At 38.3% G+C, this 22240-nt stretch overlaps 1 protein-coding gene across 5 annotated transcripts in view; it reads right to left on the bottom strand.

The window, feature by feature from the left end:
- The window catches only part of SPAG16 (sperm associated antigen 16), a 421290-nt gene that overhangs the window by 89991 nt on the left and 309059 nt on the right, over nucleotides 1-22240 (bottom strand). For 2 of the 5 annotated variants that reach the window (XM_033010723.2, XM_042783832.1), the window contains exon 15: nucleotides 20829-20955. The exons of the other annotated variants lie outside the window; for them this stretch is intronic. In XM_033010723.2, coding sequence (XP_032866614.2) covers nucleotides 20829-20955 — 127 coding nt within the window. The remainder of the gene's footprint in view (nucleotides 1-20828; nucleotides 20956-22240) is intronic. 5 annotated transcript variants of the gene reach the window in all.

Here is a 22240-nt window from a genome sequence, read left to right as displayed (position 1 = left end):
AGGCCAGGAAATCTAATATACTTTATTTCTCCTTTCCATCATACACGCGTAAGATGATATCCTCTAATTCAGACATACGTAAAATAATTAATTTTTCTTCCTTCAAGTAAGCATCATGTGAAAATAGTGAGATGTGTTAAGGGTTTGCTAATTGATGATATAGTGCCTTAAATTAAATTTCTACTGTTAGTGTTACTTAATGGAATTTCATATTTCTTATTTGAAAAATGAGGGTCAAAGTAAGCAATGATGAGAGACAATTACAATTACCACTTAGGACCATTAATATGTAAATATATGGGTAAGTTAAGATTGCTAATTTAAGTTGCATAATTGCTGGATATTTTTGAAGTTAGAGCCTAATAGGTTCTGCCACTATTTGCATCTATTTTATGCACACAATGTCAATGATTTTTATTCTTAACATACCATGAATAATAGCATCACATTTATTTTGTTAACTGATTTGGGCATTAATGTCACATTTTGCCATTCAGTCACTTTATTTCTTTCCAAATATACAACAGGTTAAAAAATCGGATCACTTACACACCTCCATGCATCAGCTCATGAGTCAATCAGAAGTAGCTGGGTTTGAGAAGCATCTTACACACTGGATAGATTTCTCCATAATTGCCCAGTGGGTTTTCTTCAACCTTCATTGCAACGTCTGATATTACAGACTTTAAAGCACAGATATTTTTAAAAGGTCAAGATAGAGAATGGATTTGATCCAAGGATCCCCAGCTTAGCAATCCAAAAGTCAAGAGAACTCTATCAAATGTCAAGAGAAAGTGGAAAAGACTTCAACAAATTATTTCTGCAATAGTTCTCTCTTATGCAATGTGTGCACAAGAGAACTATTTTAACCAGTTCTAATTCAGTGATATTTTACAAATTTCATCATATTTCAAACACGCAAAGTACAGACGATGAGATTTTCTCAGTTATGTTTTTTAATGAATTTTTCACTATTACCTAAAAATTTGAAATCAAAACCATCCTTGAAAAAATATAATCCTAAACTATGGCCTGTGTTACATAGACCATGAAGATAAAATCAGAAATAAAGCACTGAAGTCCACCTCTAATCCCAGTACATTTTTCATTTTAATTCAAAACAGAGTATGTGTTCTCAGAACAACTCAGCATAGACCGCCATGCATTCTCCTCACAGGAGTGTGAAAAAATTACGATGGCTGCAGGAATTTTTTTATATATGTTTTTAAGAAATTTTTGAAAATAGAGGTTTTTTCCTTGATGTACATCTAGTGCAAATATTCAGGTGCCACACAGTAAAAGAAGGACTTTCTGTTTCTAAGGGTGCAAGGAATTTTCAGTTCTAAGCAAATTTGACAAGGTATAACCAAACTAAAATAATTAAGATCTTCCTCCTCTTTGCTTTGCATGATTTAAATTAATACTGGATAGTTTTAGGGAGGCATAAAATCAAATCAAATACTATCATCAGGTGAAACAACTTTCTCTGGTATGTATAAAAGACATTTATATAAGCTACCTTCAAGCACATGCTAAGTATAAACAAATGTGTTCTGAACTTGTTGCAACAACCTAAGAAGAACCTGGTTTTAATTTTGCATTCTCCATTCTGCTGAAAATGGAAGAATTGTTCCGGGCCCATGAAGAAGCAACTCACTTTCCTATTTGCCCTTTATTTTGTAATAAGTATGATGTGGCTTTTCTGTAGACAATTCACTCATGTCACTACAGAAGACAGAAAGAATAAATCAAGCCCAATATCTGAGCCATCTGTAATAAAGTTTTAAATACTGATTCAAGAGATATTTTTCCCATAAATTGACTCACCATACAACTGGGATTGCTCCAAGCCTTTAAGACTTTATCTGTTAACTATTTGGAAATAGTAGGTGATAACTCCCCCATAGCTGATAGAGCCAAGTAGTTAAAAAGTGTTTTAGACGATATCTTCAAAGGCCTCAACAGAGAATCCCATAATACTCTAAATTTCTTTAGCTGTGATCTATTCTTAAATAAAAACCTCTCCTTTAATCCCTGCTTTGGATTGATGGAATCACTGGATGGGTTGGGAAAAGTATTTTGTTACAGTTAAACAGTTGAAGAATACTATACCCAGATTCCCCAAAAGATAGAGAGAGCTCTATTTAAAATCTATCTATAAAAGACACTGTTACAATAAACAAAGCAAAAAGCAGGTGAATGCTGTTTATGAGAAATACCTGCTAAAAGAAGAATTAACATACTAAAAAAAATTAGTCAAAGAACAGCTCAAACAGCACCTCCTAACACTATGACAACTCCGATACAGTCAGATGGAAACTCAGTTCTTGTGGGTTACTGAGGAAAAAAGCCATGGGCAGTCTGTGCCCTGTTAATTTTTCTAAATTCACTCCTTCCCATGATTCAGATGTCATCTGCACACTCTCAGGTACCACTTATATATGGAACAGCAACACATTGCCCGCTTTATGTATAACCAAGAAGATGTCCGTGAAAAAGTGCACCAGTGCAGTCAGTGTAATCAAGGGCAGTCGCTTCAAGCACCAGCAAAAACCCTGCAGCGTGCTACTGTTAGCACCAGGAAATCAAGCATTAATCCACATTGGCTAAGGTTTGCTGTCTCCACAGCCCCTAGGTACAGAGATAAATATCTATCACCTCACTGGTCTTAAGTATCTGATCTACTTCTGTCTAACGTTTTTTTTTTGGTGGTTTTTTTTTTTTGTTTTTTTGTTTTGTTTTTTTTTTTTGTTTGTTTGTTTGTTTTTTCCCTTCAGGGAAAAAAATGTATTAACACCCCAAATCCCAAGAATATTTTCAGTTCAAGAGTCCACCAGTCCATCTCATCTTCCACACAAATATCAAACCCCACAAAAATGTCGGATGGCGCACACTACACCCTCTCGGATGAGGTCAGTCCTTTGCACGCTACATCCTGCCCCAGCACTTACAGAGAGATGGCACCACAAACGTATCCCTTAACCTGCCTTTAGCCATTCCCTGTCAAGAGGGCACTGCCCTGCTTATTTCCTTCTGTCTCTAAGGCATCCAAGGCCACAAACAGGTTACCGTGAAATAATTTACTTACCTAAAACACAGCTAGCCACTGTTTACAACAGAGAGAACAAATATTAGGTAAAAAGTTATTCCTCAGAAGTGATGCAGAAACCCTAGTATCACCTTGGCAATGAAGGATAAAAGTTCATAGAAATTCTGTGCTATGAAAGGCTGGGGAGTATAAATGTGTGTACGCTGGGAAAGGATGCTGGAGCCCTCCTTCTCCGCGTGAGATATGTATCATGCACCCAGCCCCACCAATGCAGCAACCTCTCACCAGGCAGAAAGCATGGGACAGAAGAAAGAGATTTCAAGAGAAAGCTAGTGTTAAGAGAACGCTAATAAAACTGAATAGCAATAACAGATACCTTAGAGCTGCAACTTACTAACAATATGACCTTCATTTATGTGCCTCACTACCTTCCCACCAAAGCAAGAGGGATTTTGCTAGGAACTGCATCTGGTTCTAGACAGCTACAGTTGTGCAAAACCATTAATTAATCTGTGCAACACATTGCTCTCCCTCACCTAAGTTAACCCAACCGTGTTGGGGCGGGCAGGCTGCTGGACTCCTGCAGAGGTGTGCTGAAGTGGGTGGGGTGTGCACTGCAGCTGGCAGCAAAGGACAATCAGGTCTTAATAAATAAATAAATAATAAAATAATAAATAAATAATAAGTCAAACCTGGGCAGAGCACAATGATGCGCTGCCTGCCATCAGCAGCTGAGAAGCCCAAAATATAAGGACTGTTTTAGTGGCCAGAATGGAATTATCGATCTGGGAAGAGAGCGGTACATCTGAACCACTAAAATTGGTTGGGGACTTACTATTAGAAGTGAGATGAATTAACGTATTTCAGTTACATAGAAGCTGGCAGGAAAAAATCCCACCCTTATTCTAAATCTGTAATTCAGAACTCAAAATCAAGCCAAGATTTCTTTGAAGGGGCTAATTGAATTTGCTCCTTTTTTGACTTGACCTCATTTTATTTTGTATTTGCTGTGTCACTAAAGTTTATGTAAAGAATTTTCACTTTGATAATTAAATCAGAAGTTAGAACTCTTAGAGATTTTTTTTGTTTGTTCTAAGAATACTAAAACAATTTACAGAAGTTCAATAGAGCAGGAGGAAGATTAGGCCACAAAATGAAAGAAATTCAAATGATCTTCAAAAATTGGCCTCCCCCACCTTATCTTTGAGGGTGGATAAATCCACTTTGATACTTGGATTTAATAAAAAGATCAAAAAAAAATCCACATGCTTATATCTGATGTTATTCTGATAATTTTGTTGTTGAAGTAGTTCTGAGGATGGAACATAAGCCAGGGAATGTACATCTACTGCTTCTCAGCAGTAAAACATTATCTCCACATTTTCAGAACTCCTAGGACTGGGGGGATACAGGGAAATACAACATTTGGAGCTCATGAATACCTTTTTAAAAAGAAAAAAAAAAAAGTAGTTTTATAATCTGTCACTGACCAGATACCATGTAAGCAGCAAACAACCTTTCCACACAATCAATTAGATATAAAATAACCTGTATCTTAGGTTTAACTAGAGATGGTGTGAGGGATTCAAGATGAGAATAAAGAAGCGGGGAGGGAGAGATAAATAGAAGACAAGACTATATGCCAGTGTGAGTCAAATGTATATGTAAATGATTTGCAACCATTTTTATTCATTTTGGAATCAGAAGAGAACAAACTCATTTAATTTTATATTGTAAGTCCAGTATTTGTCTTGTAAATGTTCTAAGAGACAGCACCAAAAACATTAATTCTATAGTTTCTTATAAAGGAAAGAGAGAGAACAAACAGGAAGAACATTCTTGAATGATAAAATGTCTGAGGGATCTGGTGGGAATTCTTCACATAAGATGTATTCTTCTTTAGGGAACAGGCATAGATGTAAACAGATGGGCTTATATAAGTAAAACTGGCAGATCCACAGATAGCTGCTCTCTTTTATATATGATTTTTCAGATGCACCAGGGTATTCAGGACCACTCCGCTTAATTATTCTTAACATTTTGCCCATTTCATATGCTCACAATATCATGGCCAAATATAAAAATAATTTAAGCAAACTGTAGTTTAAATCTCAATGGAAACAATACATTTTATTCAAACAAACCACTTACAAAGGGAACTGTCTGTTTTATGAATGTTAGTCCATCTGTTCACAATAGCTCCTTTGGAAGTCTTTGTTTTGCTTAGAAATACCAAAACTGATTATGTGTGTGGTGGTAGATAGGCTGAGGTGCGTTTTCTGCTTTTAAATCACAGACTGTATAGAGGTGTTTTTACTTTTGTTGGTCTAGTACAATTGAAGAAAGGAAATGCTTGACTCCATTTTCACTGGGCTACACTGCATGTACGCTCTGTACAGTAACTATTCCAGGTGCTCTTCTTATGGAGAGGACGTACCGACAAGCGTTGTGTTTCCATGCTCATGGCCATGCGGTGCTGGGGTATGGTTCTCCCTTCTCCTCCACAAATTGTAAGAAAAGAACCACTCAGATAACACTACAGCAAAGTCCAGTGCATTGCACTTCAGATACATGCATACACGGTACAACAGTACTTACAACGCAGCTGATAGAGCCACGCTGGTAATTTGACTGGGAGCGCGATATCTACCATTTTACAGTGGCAGGATCCTGATGGTCACTCTGCCACATCTTTACATAAAGGACAGCTTCACACACCTAATGGGGTAATTTCTGGTAATCAAACCTCCTTGTCCAGCCCTTGGTACATAATTCTAAAAAGCCCAAACAGACCGTGAATATGTACAATTAGAGCGAAACTGTAGAGAGCCAAAGGACTGTAATCTTCACATACTTGTACATGAGGTGAATGTCAGCTCTGTGTTAATGGGTGTGATTGTGCTCTCATCTATTGAGCAACCCAGTTTGTGTCATTCTGGCATTCCACTGCATTATTTAGACATTCACCTCAGTACTACTAAAACTTAATCACAGAGAACATTAGGACAAATTACAGAAATGAACATCAAATATAAGAACAGAAGAGCTTTTATAGCAGTAAAAGGAAAATAATAACAGAAAACAAATGAGCAATGAATGAAAAGGAATTGTTATAAAATATGTACCAGAGTCCCTGATCAGTGTAAGAGTTTGAAGCAGGTAGCCTCAAGAGTCCTCAGGCCGGCAGCACGCATGCATGGAGGAAATTTAAACTAGGCCTCCCAGTGAAGCTGTGTTTGAAAACTACCAGAGAGCTGTCTGACTTACTGAACCACAAACAAACAGAGTAGCCTGCTGCAGCATTCACATGGTATCTTCTTAGTTGGGTCCCCTACAACGTCTCAGAGAATGGCCTGAACAGACAGTATGGTGCCTGCTAGAACGAAGCTGGCTGAAGCTGGTTAGGTTGGACTATAGCAACAGCAACCCAGAGCATGTTGTGTCAGTATGGCAGAAGTCAAGAAGAAATCCTCTGTGGAGGTCTGAGGCCCAGACTTGTCTGTCCCTTGAAAGCACCAACGCTGAGGCTCAGGATGCCCTCTACCCTGGCCCAGTAAACCCCAGCTTGCCAAAGAGAACCTGCTGCAGGAGGAACGTGATGCCATAGGAATGCCCAGCACTTCCCAGCAAACAACGTCAGTCTTCTCTCCAAACCTTAGATCTATCTAGCTACCAGCTAAGACTGGGTGATATTTCAGGAGAGCATCTTTTTTCTTTTGCTGGGGGGTTCTGAGTGGGGTAATGTTTAATAATTTCTGTGGGGTCGGTTCTCATTATTGATTTCCTCTCCTGTTTCTTTTCCATATGTTTTGCTCTGATGCCAGGGAAGAAGTGTTTATTGTACTCAAAAACCTTCTTTTCCTTGATTTTGTGTGACCATTCTTGCAATGTCTTCTCAAGCACCAGAGCTGTCTACTAATTTACACAAGCATGTTACGAAAAATCTATAATAAATGTGTTAATTCATAATTAAAAATTACAAAAACATTACCACAATCACAATATCTGTATCATAAGGTTCAACAGTCCCAGATTCAAATGCTTCACATCAGATGTACAAGCTGTACCGGGAAGCCCACGTGTTTCTAAATCCAGGGAGTGCACTCAGCCCTGGCATTTGGAGCCGGTCAGGGAAGACGGTGGAGGAGCCCTCTCGGCCGCAGCGCTGAGCGAGGCCAGCACTGGCACAGATCTGCCCTCCTTATGGTGTGACTCAGAGGGTTCATCTGCTTAAATGAAGCCCATTATTTTGCTGGTCCATCAGCCAATGACTCCAGGCAACTCTTTATTTTGCCAATGCCTAAACTTAGCTTGCAAGCACAGCTAAAATATTAATCATTAATTAGCCACTACTACAAATGCCAGTTATACTATCAGAGACATTCCAATGTCACTCAGCCCGACTGGCTAGTATATGAAACTGAAGAAAAAAGAATACACAATAAAAATTAAAAACCCCGAACACTGGACACAAAATGGAGAGGGGGCTAATTTCACTGATGTAAGCAAAGACCTGTTTAGCCAAATACATATAACTGTGAATTAGGGTTTTAAGTAGACAGCTGTGTCTGCAGTCTGGAATACAGAAAGGGATGATCCCAAATAAAAGGCTGTTTTCAACTATTCCTACAGTTCTGGCATGGAAGCCAGGGAAGGTAATGAATTTAACAGACTGTGTTCTAAGTTCTGTGTTTTTATGGAATGCACAATGAAATTCTCAAATCCAGTGAATCTTGCACTCCAAGGACAGCGTTAACAATTTAATTCCTGACCTTAGCACCCAACTGTAATGTTACCATCCAATTTCAGATGCACATCCAGCTGAGAAATCAAAACACCTTATATTATATAGATAGATGTCTCTGGTTGAAGGAATTGCCGGCACATTGCTTTACTGGCAACAGTCATCCATTCCTTTAAAGATGCAAAGAAACCTAGGTGCCCCATGTACCAATAGCCTAAATCCCTCTCCTCCATGACGGATTTTAAAGCCACCTATGCATTATTTCAACCATATCCAACTAGCCTCAATCACACCAGCAAGCAGAACTATGAAGAGAGCTAACTGCTTTTGTAACTCCTGAGTCATAACCTGGTCAGGCTGTTTTGGTTTTTCAGCAGGGAACAGAAGTCCAAAAACCTTACAATAAAGTGATTAAATACTTGCCAGAATCAGACAGTATTCAAACAGGAGTTTTATAAAACCTTAAATAATACAAAATTAACTGAAATTGTTACTGAAGTATGAGACCTATTGCTTAACCTGGTCCAAGGAGCAAAGGGAGGGAAGGTGGCAAACTTTACAGCAACTTTTGAAATGAGCTTGAGAAACTGTCAGCTGGCACATCTGATTTCTTTAAAGGCCTAATGAAGTCAATTGTGTAATAAGGAATGGATTTAATTGATGCATGGAGAAATGCAATACCATAGTAAAGAGTTACTGTAGCTTTTATAGCCATAAATCACATATCAGAAATCTACACCAGTTCTTTGATGGTGCTGAGAAGCAAAGGAGTAAGGGTGACCTGACTGACATAAGTTACTTGAATTCCAAAAACTTTTGACAACAAAATTTAGAAGGCGGAAAAACAAAAAAACAAGAACACAAAACAAACAAAAAAATGAGCTTTCCAATAGGACATAGTCAGGAAACACAGAATCCGATTACAGAAGAATGTGACATCTACCCTGGGACCTGTGCTAGTCAGCACATTCACTAAATATTTTTTTTAAAGGTTGGGAAGGTGAATATTGAGGTGACATTCATTGATAGTATAATATTATTTACGGTTTTCAAGATGACAGCACATTTCACAAACTCACTGAAGAATCTCAAGATGCTACCAGATTAAGTAATAATGTGGCAGATGAAACTGAAGCCTGAAAAACACAAAATTATTCAAATGAACAAAAATATTCTTAATTATACAAATCGAACAATGGACTGTAAACTATCCTTTGTCATTAAGGAGAGAGATCTCACAGCCACTGTGGATACTTCTTCGAAAATATCAGTTTGATGTAACATCAAGATCTACTGTGGGTAAAAAAAAAAAAAAAAAAAAAAGCTAGAGAACAAAACCAGGAAACCTCATTGGGACTCTATTTAAAACCATGATTTAAGCACATCTTGAACAGATTATACAGGCCTCGTCCTCCTCCTCTGTTTCTAAAAGAGTGTACCCGAAATAAGATTTACAGAAGGGCAACAAATGAAGAAAGATGAGGAATGGCTTATGTACCTCGGAGATTAAATAGACACGGACTCTTCAGCTCTGCAAAGAGAGTAGTGGAAGATGTGTCAGCATGAAGAGGTTGAACAAGGAACAATTATTCAGTAATTCCCACAGTATGAGAATCAGAATGTGTCATTAAGAGATTCAAAGCAAAGAAGGGGAAGTACTTCATCATTGCTACAGGATCTGTTGGAAGCTGAAATGTAATGAAGTTCCAAATCAGAAGATCAGAAAAGTTCAACAGAGGAGAGATCCATGAACACCAGACAAAGTGCATGAGGTCCCCAGATCTGGGAGGTCCTAATCCACAGGGCACTGGAGAAGAGTAGGAGAGAAACCTCAGTGTTTTCTCACTCAGGTTTTATCTATTTTCCCTAAGCACCACCTCCTTCTCACTGGCACAGATGGGATACTGGCAAAATAGACCTTTGCTATAACTCAGAAACACTCCATTTGTGCTCTTCTGTGTTTCCAAGCAAGATCATTGAGATATTCCACACATATTCATTTACAATATAAAACATGAAAAGGGGAATGATGTTTGACATGAACCCAACATTAAAGAACTCTCCATCATCACCACCTCTTCTGCTTTATTCTAGAAGGAAAAAAAAAAAAAAGATAAAGCTATTTCCTTTTTTCACTCAATTTAATTTAGAGAGGAAAGGCTATAGGTAAGTAGATTTTACCCTTCTCCCCAAAAGCATGTGATACTTTCACAAGATATTTTCACAAGTTGAAAGACAGGCAAAGAAATAAAGGAAGTTAATTCCAGGGGAAAAAACAAAACAAAACAAAACAAAAAAACCCAGACAGTTCAAATATCCTAGTCAGGCTTTGGAGACTGTTGATAGAATTTCTTTTCTTCCTTATTTCTTCATTCGCCATCATGCATACAATTCTGCCACAGAAAAAGAAAGGGAATTCAAATACTTTATTTTGTTGCCCAAAAGTCTCAGCACAGAAAAAGTATCTTTCTGCCCAGGAAATGACCATGTGCTTGCTGGTGTGAGCCTTAACAAAATGATGGGCAATATTTATGAGCAGCTTGAAGGCTTCCTAGTAATATTCATCTGGAAAAAGAGGATATGCAAGTTTTGTACTCACTCTCTCCTAGGTCAGTTATCTCACCCTAAAACTTCATGAAATCTTCTGTAAATGAATAGTCCTGCATAAGTTAAATGCCTCAAAGGCATCTAAATCATGATTTTCTTAGTAGTGGAATGGCATTAAAAACAAAGGAATGAAAATAATGCTTTCATAACAAAGGGGATTTTGTCTCAGGCCTCAAATTCATTTCAAACCAATGGGTTTGTTTTGTTGGCATGCAGGCTTGACAAAAAGAGGCTGGCAGATACTGCAGTAGGAGCAAATTTCTAGCATTTTTTCCTTCTCAGCAAACATGACACCTTTTTGTGTACATTAGACCACCACTGCAGCCAGTTCTGTCTGCTAGCAGCAACAGGGTAACTGCAGAGATGCCCTGAACTTTGCCTCACTCACCTTCTTCCACCTAGCCCATGAAATGCAAGCAACTCTCCCAGATTGGCTAATAAAAAATAACAAGCACTCCTAGGCATCTGTATGGAGATTATACTGTTAATCAATTTATTTTGCATAGCCCCATGGATCACTTGCTATTGATGATTACTCATTTTAGCTCCTGTGACAATTTGTCAAGGAAATAAAAATAAAAAAAAGGCTAAGGACAGCATACTTTCAATTTAAAGATGATGCCTTCCTTGAAAAGACATGCCACTTTCTATGCTCTGAAAAGAAGTAGCTCTCTAATATATTTAACTTGCCAGGTGGAAAAGCTTTTCAAGGAATCAAAACCTTCCTGGTAATCAAGATAGGTACCCAGACGTGAATAATCTTCTTTTAGAGTTCAGTTACTTTTAAAAAGGAATACTGGAAAAACAGCAAGTTTGAGAAAAAATGTAGGTTTTGAGTTACTGAAAGTGTGTTATTCAAACTCAAGATAGAGTGGCACAGTTTTTACCCCCAAAAAAGTGGAAAGCTAAATACTGTTTACAGATTGTTTTAAAGATCTTTTCACATGAAAGTGTCTGACAATTCACTTCAAAGTTTTCATTCAAAATATGAACTTTGCTTCTTGAAAGGGAAAAGAATGGTCAGTAAATAGACCAAAATACCCCAGTTATCCTTAAATCTGAAACAACATATTTGAGTTGCTTAGGTTGTCACAAGAATTTTTTTCTCCAAAGCATCCAATCCAAATGGACTCTGTCTCCTTCTAAGTATTTGATTCCCTGAAACAAACCCACCCAGTTTCTTCTTTCTACAAGCATATGTTCCACGCTCCCAACACAATTCTGGATCTGTCCACAAAGCTGCCAGCTAACTGATGACTCTCTGTTAGTGATGAAAACATACTTCATTTCAACAGTGACAAAGATGCAAATCGCTGTTCCCTTACAGATTCCCTGACCTATCCAGTCCTTGACAGAAAACACCATGGCTGTTGTATTCTGCATATTTAACACACAGAAAGTACACACAAGTATGATACCTTATTTCAAAAATCCCTTTCTTTTATTACAGGATATGAATGATGAATGCAGTACTGATTCGTTTCTATAGATAAAATACAGGTGCTTTACTTAAAACACAAGACCTGGATAGCTGATGATATTCAAGAGGAGCTTTCATGGAAGAAAGGCTATGATGACCTTCACAGGTCCTTACTCTCTGACTGTCTGCAGGAGTAAGTTAATCAGGAGATGAAGCTCTTGTATCTAAGCCAGGCTTGAGATGGAGCTGTGCAGTTTGAGTGAAAGAAAGGAGTTCTCATACAACCACTGTAAATACATTCAACATGGGAATTTGCTAATTGTAGCACTCTGTAAACTGGAATTAACGTAAACAATAAATATAAAATAGAACGCATGGACCTAGTAAAGTTATAAAAGCAGTAAATACTAGAGATGAAATGTTGAATACATTATTATTTTAAGACGTGTGACTAGTTTAAATGGGATTAGGAAAAAAAAAACAACTTGTTGCAAACCATTTTAATTCAGTTTGTGGATAGCTGTTGGAGAATCAAAATTTTGATCAGTTATGCCCCACTTGGGATGCATAAAGCTCCAATTTTCAGCTTCTGTTAGTTTAGTACAAGGATGGCAAAAATCGTGTGGACATTCCCTTAATTTACTTTTGGAACAAACAATTTGCTCATCACCATATTTTGGATGACTGCCTGAACAGCTGAAACTGTTGCTTCTCATTGAAGAGTAACATTTAACCAGTCAGATAATAATCTATTCAACCTGGGGTCCTCAAAAAAAACCCGAACAGGTCAATATATTGCTTTTATGAGGCACAACCCTGGCTTCCAGAACATTGTTTTTTATGCTGGGTATAGGCAGACAAGTGAGATGGGAATATTTAGTACTACAGTATCTACTTGAAAAAGGCTGGCTCTATTAAATAGCTGTCCATCTTCTTGCACTCCAGGGAATGAAGCATTCCTCTCTAACAAAGATGAAGGGAATATCAATGGGGCTAATCTCTTCAAAGTGCTCAGTGCTCAAAGCAATTGCCTGCAGTAGTACACAGTCCCCACCCTCATTAGCTCAGCACAGAAAGCACAGCCAGAGACAAAATACTATCCTGCAACTAGGGCAAAAGATGTAAAATAAGGGGTTTCCAAGCCACCTCCTTTTCCTTTCCAAAGGACAAATATTTCATAAATTTTAAATTATGTGTGTACTGAAAATAAAGTCATATATTTTAAGAATCCCTCTTCTTTTCTTTCTAGCATATTTAAATGTTGTGGAGTTTGCTCATATTGAAAAATGGTCATGACACAACAGAAATACTGCGTGGCACAAGTCTTCTCTTGATCAACAAAGGGGAAAAATTCATTGCCAACTTTTTTTCCCTTCTGAAAAACTGCAACAGTCAGAAAGAAGAAGAGTGATAGCTTCATACCCCCATGAAACAAAGAGACAAAATGATCTGTCAATCAGCTTACATTTGTGTATGTTCCAATCTACCCACTGCCTCCAAATTAGAGAATTTTATGGTCAGGAAAACAAGTGTTGAGAATGAGAGAAAAGAAATACAGCAGCATTGAGGAGAGAAGTGAGAATTATGAGACAAGGAATTACTGTTGAATAATGTAGTCTTCCAGCACATCCTTTTACTCCCGTGCTGACCATAGGAATAATTAAGGATGGTCAACAGATGTTGTAAGCACTCCTCAGAGAAAGAGAGCTGACATGGATGTGTTGCCGATCTGACTTCCAAGACTAAGCAGCATGATCAGGACTAGAAAATAGGTCATGGGTTGTGTAAACCAACTCAGACCACAGGGGAATCTCTCCAGGGAGTCCACTAATGGATTCATCAGTTCAAACACGAAGGCTGAGCAGGCTACCGAGGGACAAAGCATCAAGACCGGTGCAGTACCTAAGAGCACACAGTTGGGGCAACAGCAATTTCTTCTCGCAAAGCTCTGCCAAAGCAGGGATTTCAGCTTGAAGGACAAAGCACAAAACCTTTCTATTATTGTGGGTGAGGGATCCAGCCCATCACTATTCCCTCTATCTGAGGTATGATTTTTGAAAATCTGCTTATACAAAAACAGCTTGGTCAACAAATGGTGGACCTGAAAGTATATTTCCCAGAGATTAGTCTAAAGTAGGTATGGACATTCAGACATGGACCAAACACATGTCACAGACTCTAAAAATGTCTTTCATTCTCCCTGTAACCTTTGTCTGATTGTTGATTGACGGTTCCTTGTTATGAAAAGTTTTATACAGGGATACTCAAGTTTGGAGTTACAAGAGAAAGAAAGAGATGGACAAGACAAAGGAGAAATGGAGATCCACCACTGCTTGCAACTTGTCTGTGTAAAGTAAAAGGCCTGACTTTGGAGTTTAGCTCTATCCCATTTTGAAAGGAAGGAAGAATTTTTCATGACTGATTGCTACTGGGCCCAGTTTCTGCAGAAGCGTTGCCTGCCCTGGCCTGGCAGAGGAGGCACGCACAAGAACAGCGCTCAGACACAGAGCACTGACACAGCACTTGGAGACAAGCTGAAGCCAAGAAAATTAAGACAAACTAAAAATGCTGATCACCAGATAAAGAACGGAGAAGTAAGAAATGTGGGTGGCCGCATTTCTGCTCGCCAAGCAAAACTTGTAAGAATGTGGATCAATTACATTTAAAAGAAACAGAACGTGTGAATTCTTATTTTGTATAGAGAAGGGTGTGTAAGAATGCAGTGAGAACATACAGATCTTGCAGTGCTGAACCCATGGTGAAGAAAAGGGTTCTGATGGGACAGACTTTAAACAATACATGATGGGAGAAAGGAATGGAATGAGTGATGTACAGGACTGTAGCTTATGCTTTACGAAGAGACTTGAGAAAAGCCTGAATGAGAAACAAAGCAGGCAGCAAAATAAGGAAGAACTAGTCTCAATTTTCTAAGTAAAGAGCAAATGTTTCAAAGGAATTGGAAAGATGTGCTCTAAAAACATGGCTTGATCATCTTGCCACCCTGCAAGGTGAAGCTACAGCACTGTAGCAAGTCCAAACTGACTAATAACCAGAACTGGGAGTTGTCTGAGCTCTTTGTAAAAAAGCAAATGCCAGAACAAATCCTAAGAACTATATCTACTTCAACCTATCTATATATCAATCTCTCTTTGCATATTGGGCATCAATTTGCAGAGTTTACTACATTCATGCTTGAGTGCCCAATTAATGCATGCACAAGCACCCAATTAGTTCACGCATGAATGCCCAATTATCTTATGCATGAATGCCCCATTGGTTTATGCATGTGTGCCCAATCAGTTTATGCACTGACACCCAATTAATTTACACATAAGACCCCAATTAATTTACATCAGTGCTCCATCAGTCCACACATGGATATACACCCACGACCGGGCAGGGACACTTGTGGCCCGTGGGTGACCTGCAGTGAAGCAGCAACGTCCTGGAGCAGTGGAGGAAGAGCAGGAAGGAGCATGGATGAGTGGCAGACAGGATCCACTACACACCCAACCCCAAACTCCCACATCATCCACTGCTGCACCAAAGCAACTGGGATGATGGAGAACAGCCCGCAGCAAAACCAAGGCAAGCAGAGACTAGGAAGCAGGGAGGAGAGATGTTTGGCTTAAGCTGAGACTAGGAAAGGGGGAGGAAAAGCATTTACTTAAGTGCTTGTTTAGTTCTTCATGTTTTCTTTTTTCTCAATATCCAGAATCAGTGTTCAGAAGTTTGCATTAACTTGCAATAGCTTAAATTAAGTAAAAATTTCCCCAGTTGAGACCGTATTGCCTGTGACAGTATACACACAGTCAGAACTGAGGTAGGGACTCAGGCATTGAATCACAAGAGGAAAAGCACCCTAAGGAATCAATTGATGTTATCAAGTAATCTGCCTTGGAGATTAAAGAACACAGAGCAGTGAAGTGTTGTAATGAAAAAAGCTTTTTAGTCAGAAATGGGGTCATAGGGAAAAACACACATTAATGTCAGCAGATAATTGCACTATATGGACAAAATCAGATGCTGCTAAAAAGATTAGTGGTAAATTCTGCACTAGAGGATTTTTCTGCCATCAAGTATAACTTTAACTGTAAGCAAGAGGGAGGCAAATACCAAAAGTAAGCTTCAGAGACTGCAAAAAAAAGTGAGATACAGAGTCCTGCTCCAGTTCTCTTGCTATCTGGACACAGTCCCCTCCTGAGATGCCAGAGGTACAGGGACATCCCCTGCTCTTCCCACATCCAGGCTCCAATTGCAAAATCCACCGTATAGCTTCCCAGCAAAGGACAGCTTCTTCCACCCCAGAAAAAACCCACACACTGCCAAGACTCAGCTTTATCTACTCTACTAAAGTGCCACTTAAGCAGTACCAATTAACCAAAAATGTGAAGGAAAGAAGGAGAAAAGACAGACATCTGGCACCTCAATACCAGCTTGTCGTTCCAGCCAATATACCAACTGAAATTAAGGAAATCAAAGAGAAAGTTGAGTAGTCACCTCACTGCAAGATCAAACCTCTAAATAAATGAGACTGCCATATAATAAATCAATATTATTCATGTTTCCTTTAAGAAACAGAATATATATCCAGATAGGCACATATGAATTTAAAGATACAACTGATACTTCTAAACATTTTCCCTCAATTTACAAGGACTATTTCTGCCAGTTCTGTTCTGAGCACAGATATTGTTACCAGCTAAGGAATCTGAAAACTATAATTCTGGAACTTTACCTGAAGATTCAGTATCAGCAGAAATTCTAACAGTTTGAGATTTGATCTCTGTGCCTTGATCCCTCATGAGGCCTGTGTCGATTGCCTGTGACTTTAATATTATCAATAATATTATTATAATTATTTAATATTATCAGTAATAGCCAAAATAATGTAAAGTGCACATATTGAAAATGCTTCAGCAACAGCATCCCAGAAAATCCCATCAATAATGCTGCGTTCAGTAAAGGGTGGGTTATAATACAGAGAAATAAATTCTTTAGACCACTGCTTAACACCAAAAACAACTCTAGACTAAGCAGCAAACAGTTGTAAACCATTGGACTAATGGCTATCTCATGGTAACGGTCCTGTGTAATGTCATGTGATGCGTAATTAAGCAAATTAAGCTTGCTTTTAGATAGTAACACTGAGCAGTTACCCTGACCCCACCATGGTTGACAGTGGTACCATCTGTTCGAGGCACTTCCGAAAATGATGTGTCTTCTGCACCCCCACAATTCCTATCTCCTAAAAGAAACCACTTCTATCACAAGGTAATCTTGATCCTAGCATTTCTCAGCTTTCACGTTAATTTACAACCTTTACATTCTCTTAATATACTCTCCCTCTAAATAAAACAGGTACATATTGCCTTCTGAGATAATCAGAGGCATTGTATGGCTATTTATTCATGCTCTGACAAAAGAATCACATACTCTTTACACCTCTCCAATGCTGAGAGCAACACTGCCCAGATTGAATGGAAGCAAGCATCTCCAGTTCTCAGAATATACCGGTATGTTTTTCCAAATACTGTTTGCTCTCCCTTGGCCTTATTGTAACTGCTATTGATTTTGGGCTGTTGCTGTTGTAGTGGGGTTTGTTTGGTTTGGTTTTTTTTTTTTTTAATACATTATGATAATAAATAAATACGTCATAGCATATAAATCAGAATCCTGTACAGTTTCTCTAACTTACATACGCAACGCTATGCTGTGATTAATCGTATTAAGCACATTTTCTAAACAGCAACTGGAAACACAACAGGTGATGACAAGAGGGTATTTAAGGGATTGACGAATGCTACAAAAGCATATAAGCACATGGTGATGCTGTTTAACTTGCATATGAAAAAATAAAAGTAAATTCTGTTTAAAAATCAGTTACACTGTGGTCCGTCTTGCACAGTAACCACAGCTGGTCCCCTCTCTCAGGCCATTCACAGCACACAGAATTCAAAGGACATATTCATTTGTACTTCTGAGATTAAGCAAAGTATTGAAGACCATTGCCCTCAGTGGGCTGAGTCCTGGCCAGCTCCATCACCACTTCCCATTGCAAGACCATGAGCTAGTTTTAGGAAGACTGGGGGAAAGAAGAAAATCCACATAAAGTGCAATGATAATTAATCATGTAATTAATTTCCCCTCATTCACAGGTATGCCATACCAAAAAGTCCACCTGTAAGCTGAGCTAAAGAAAAGCTAAGGCAGAGTGTAGCTAAAGCAGAAAAATTTATGCACAACTTTTTTCATTAACTTATTTAAGATCTGATTGCGGCTCTAATAAAGCAGAAAATGGCTTTATGGCCAAGCACTTATGCTATGAATAGCATTCGCATCACTAGAGTTAGCAAGGACCATCCCCAGTAATGCCATCAAGGAGAATCCCAGCGACTTACAAACTCATTCTTGGTACTAACTTTTTGTTAAGCAACTTCCATCCTGTTAGTGTCATACTGACAACAGATAGTACCATTAAAACCAAAAGGTAAGATGTGCTTGTCTATATTGCATTTGAAATGATAATTGCTTGAAAGCAATACAAAGGAAAACCAAGCAAAAAGTCTTCCGTTAGTTGCAGCCTTACTATCTCTGACCTCAATCCCGCTTGCTGATACCACCAAACTTTTCATAAACCCCTTCTATCATTATTAGCTATAATTTATATAATTACTGGGCAGAGGAAAAAACTGCTCAACCTTGGCTCTCTAATCTAGTAATTAAATCTACCCGTAGCATGCTGAGCAGTTTGTTCCCAGGGTCTATGACTATTAATGCAGTGAAGTATTTTACACTAGGTGGTATAACATCACCAGGAGAGACTGAGTGATACAGCTGGAAATTAAGCCACACTTTGACAACGTCAGAAAAACGCACCCAAGCTTCTCCACAGACAGAAGTCCCAAATGAGACAAAAGTCCCATACCCAACAGGCTGTCAGTTAAACACAGGATATATTCTCCCATCACCATTTGTTTTTGGAGTATTCTGGCTGTTTGACTTATTTCAACACGGTTATTATTTTTAGTTAACTCCACTCAAATGATTGACTGAATGGTTTAGATTGACCAAATCCATGAATTACTGCTTAGACAAGCAATGCAGGAGCCTACTGGGTCATTTGATCTAGCCCTCTGCTGTTGCAGATGGGCATATCATTCAGCCTCTCTCATTGATGTATCAAGGGCCATTTCAGGATTACTCAGGCTAACTCTGGTTTAGCTAGCTTGGCAACTCTGGTATTAGCGAAAAAAAGCTATGACTACATGGTGTCCGCATGAGATAAAACATCCACAAACCTGGGGTCCCAGAGATTCTCACCTCAAACTAGGCTTCTTTTACTGGTTACTGAATTGCTAGCAGTAGCCTAACCAGCTGCACCCAAGCGAGGCCAGATTTGCTAAACAATATCGCATCGTTCCCCCCGGATGCAGTGCAGAAAATGCGTTCCTTCCAGCCACTCATCAACTAAATTAAATAATGCTGCGTAACAAATAGGTATTAGTATGCCTGTATTTCTACAAGGCACCTATCCAGAACAGGCGTTGCCTTTTCAGCCTGTGTGCGTGGATAGTGCCTGGTGTGCCTTGCCCTCTGTGCCTAGCTAGGTGACGCAGGCACCATCTCTCTTCGAACAACAGGAACTGCAATAAGCTCTTTTAGCTAGATATTTTCCTATCTTTATCTAGGTGTGATTGCATCCTGTTGCATTATGCCTCATTGTGATCATCCATTCCAATCTGATATCTCTGTTGTGTGGTTACTCCTGCAGAGAAAACTTTGGATTTTATCCAAATGATGGAAAAATTTGCCCATTTAGATTACCTGAAGCTGATAACCTTTCTACTGGAAAGTTCCCATCTGGCTAGAAACATCGCTACTGCATTTTTCAGGGATGCAGTTCCTTTGCCAATGACACATTATCCTCCAGAAACAAAAACGCAAAACTTCTTCAAATCCTCCAGAACAAAAAATGAGCTCTTATTCCAAATTACACACATAAATAGAATAGTGGTTACATTTGTCTTTTGGAAGCTGTCAAACATGGACAGTGTCAATGCATTTTTTTTTTCCCTTGGAAATAAAAATACCCTATTTAATAGTACAGCAGAGAGATCTGTGAAATCACTACGCAAATAATACAGAATTTGATGGCAAAGTTTTCTGCCAAGTGACTCAATATATTGATATTAAGCATTCCACAGTATGTGGGTTATTATGACAAAATAGCATACTATTATTTTTGTTTAATGATTCCTTAATTATCTCTCATATTCTATTGAAACATTATATTTTATGCACATAACATATAATGCAAATGTATACATATTTTTCAATATAGCTATTTATATTACATTGTATATTATTTTATCATATCATATCGTGCTACCTTTGAGTAAGAACGATTTCCTAAACTAGGACCTAATTCTGTGGTGTAACATGAGTGCTTGTCCGTGCTTTAGAATTGAAGATTAATATTGGTTTTAAAACAAACCAAAAAAATGTTTTACACCAGCCCCACTTCCAATGAAAATGAATGTTTACTCACAACATTGCTGACATGGTAATACATGGTTGATGATGAAAAATAACTGGTTACTTTAATTCTCTGTGCAGAGTAAGCAGTCCCATCAACACAATTAAGTTCTGAGGCAATTATTAGAGGATTTAGTATGATTGCCTATGAAATGCAACTACAGAATTAGCAAACAGAGGAACAGTAATGGCGAATAAACTTTACTAGAACATAGGTATGTAATACTTTTGTAATTAACTGCACTTTTTGTTATTGCACATTTTTCATTTTATATAAATGGACCGTTAGTCCAATCTGCCAACCTACTCCATAGAAAACAATGTATTGATCATCAGCACAATCAGGCATCTCTTCTTTAACACATCTGTGCTGCTTCACACATGCTATCTGGCTTCAGAACCAGAGAATGATTAGCGAGATTTCAAAATAAACTGCATCTTAGGTAGAAAAAGTTGTTTTGGAATCCTACCATAGTGATCAAAGATGACCTGGTTGGCAGGATGCGGGCCCGCATCTATGGATAAAATAGGGACTGACTTCCGAATGTCCCAGAGCTTCATCACACCAGAGGAGTCACAGGAAGCAATTGTATCACCCTGTCAATGTTGGAAGCAAAATAAAGGCATTACTTCTGTACTTCTGCAAAGAATAAAGCATATGACCCAAGGCTGGATACCCACTACTGCCAGACATAGAAACTGTACATATTTAAATAACTGTAAGTTATTATATGTGAGGTTATCACAGCCTCTTAACAACTATGTTGACTTGAATAGCAACAATACAATATGACTTTTAAAGAGAACAGTTCAGAAGAAACTGTAAGTAAAAAAGAGAAAAGTGGTTATTTTGAATTCTGATACCAGTGTTCCCTACGAACATACCTTTTCTTCTCACAGAGACACAGGAACGGCCCTTTAACCCTGATTTTTAATCTGTCTACTCATGTTTTCAATGTGAAGCATAAGATGAGAGCAAAACAGACACTCCAATGCTGCACACTCATTAATAGGCATGCTAAGGATGATCTCACTCCTTTCAATGAGTCAGAAGCATTCAGGAACTATCTATGCAAGGAAAGATAGCAGGACCTTGTCCCCCATGCCTCTCTTCAATATTAATTTAAAACAAACCAAAAAACAAAAACCAATTAAAATGTGGCAGAAGTATTTTGAACATGTAGCGTATGAACAAATGCAAAAATCAAAAAAGGCAGGGTAAAGGATGGCCAAATATTACTTCAGCTAATTCCTGCCACCATAATAGAACTAATCCCCTTATCTACAGATGTAGAAACATTTACTGTTAATTTTAACTCCCTAAATAAAGATTCAAAATCCCCAAACCAGCTCAGATGGTGTGCACTCATGAATTATCAAAGTGACTGTCTTCTGCAATTTATGCAAGAGTTTAAGGATTAAAGGATATTCTTTTGAAGGAGAAACACAATGGTATGGAACCGAGAATTAGGTAAAACATGGGTCAGATGCTGCATCCATGACCTTTTTTATATTCAGTTAATTTTTGCGCCTTTCACATAAATAATACCTGTAAGAAAATGTGTGGAGTTATCTAGCAAATAGAGGAATTAAGATCTGAAAACACCCATTGCCTTCTCGAGTAGAAAGTAATGGCCTACAAAACACTATCATGGTAGAAGTATAATGAAATCTTTAGGTTCATTTGGAGGGGACCTAAAATGTCAAAACTCCATTCCAGCTTGTTACAGGGACCAATACAGATTAGCACCAAGAAACAAAGTAATCATTGCCTGGAGATCTCAGTCAGCAATGTGTAAACTCTCAGAACTCGCTGTTTTTCAAAAAAGCTCAGTAACTATAACTACATATCACCTCAACATAGTGGTGCTGAGCATTATGG

Source organism: Tyto alba, unplaced genomic scaffold (genome assembly GCF_018691265.1).
Source record: "Tyto alba isolate M040663 unplaced genomic scaffold, T.alba_DEE_v4.0 Super-Scaffold_7, whole genome shotgun sequence".
NCBI lineage: Eukaryota > Metazoa > Chordata > Aves > Strigiformes > Tytonidae > Tyto > Tyto alba.
Note: the sequence above shows the minus strand (reverse complement) of the source record. Positions and strands in the feature narration are given on the sequence as shown.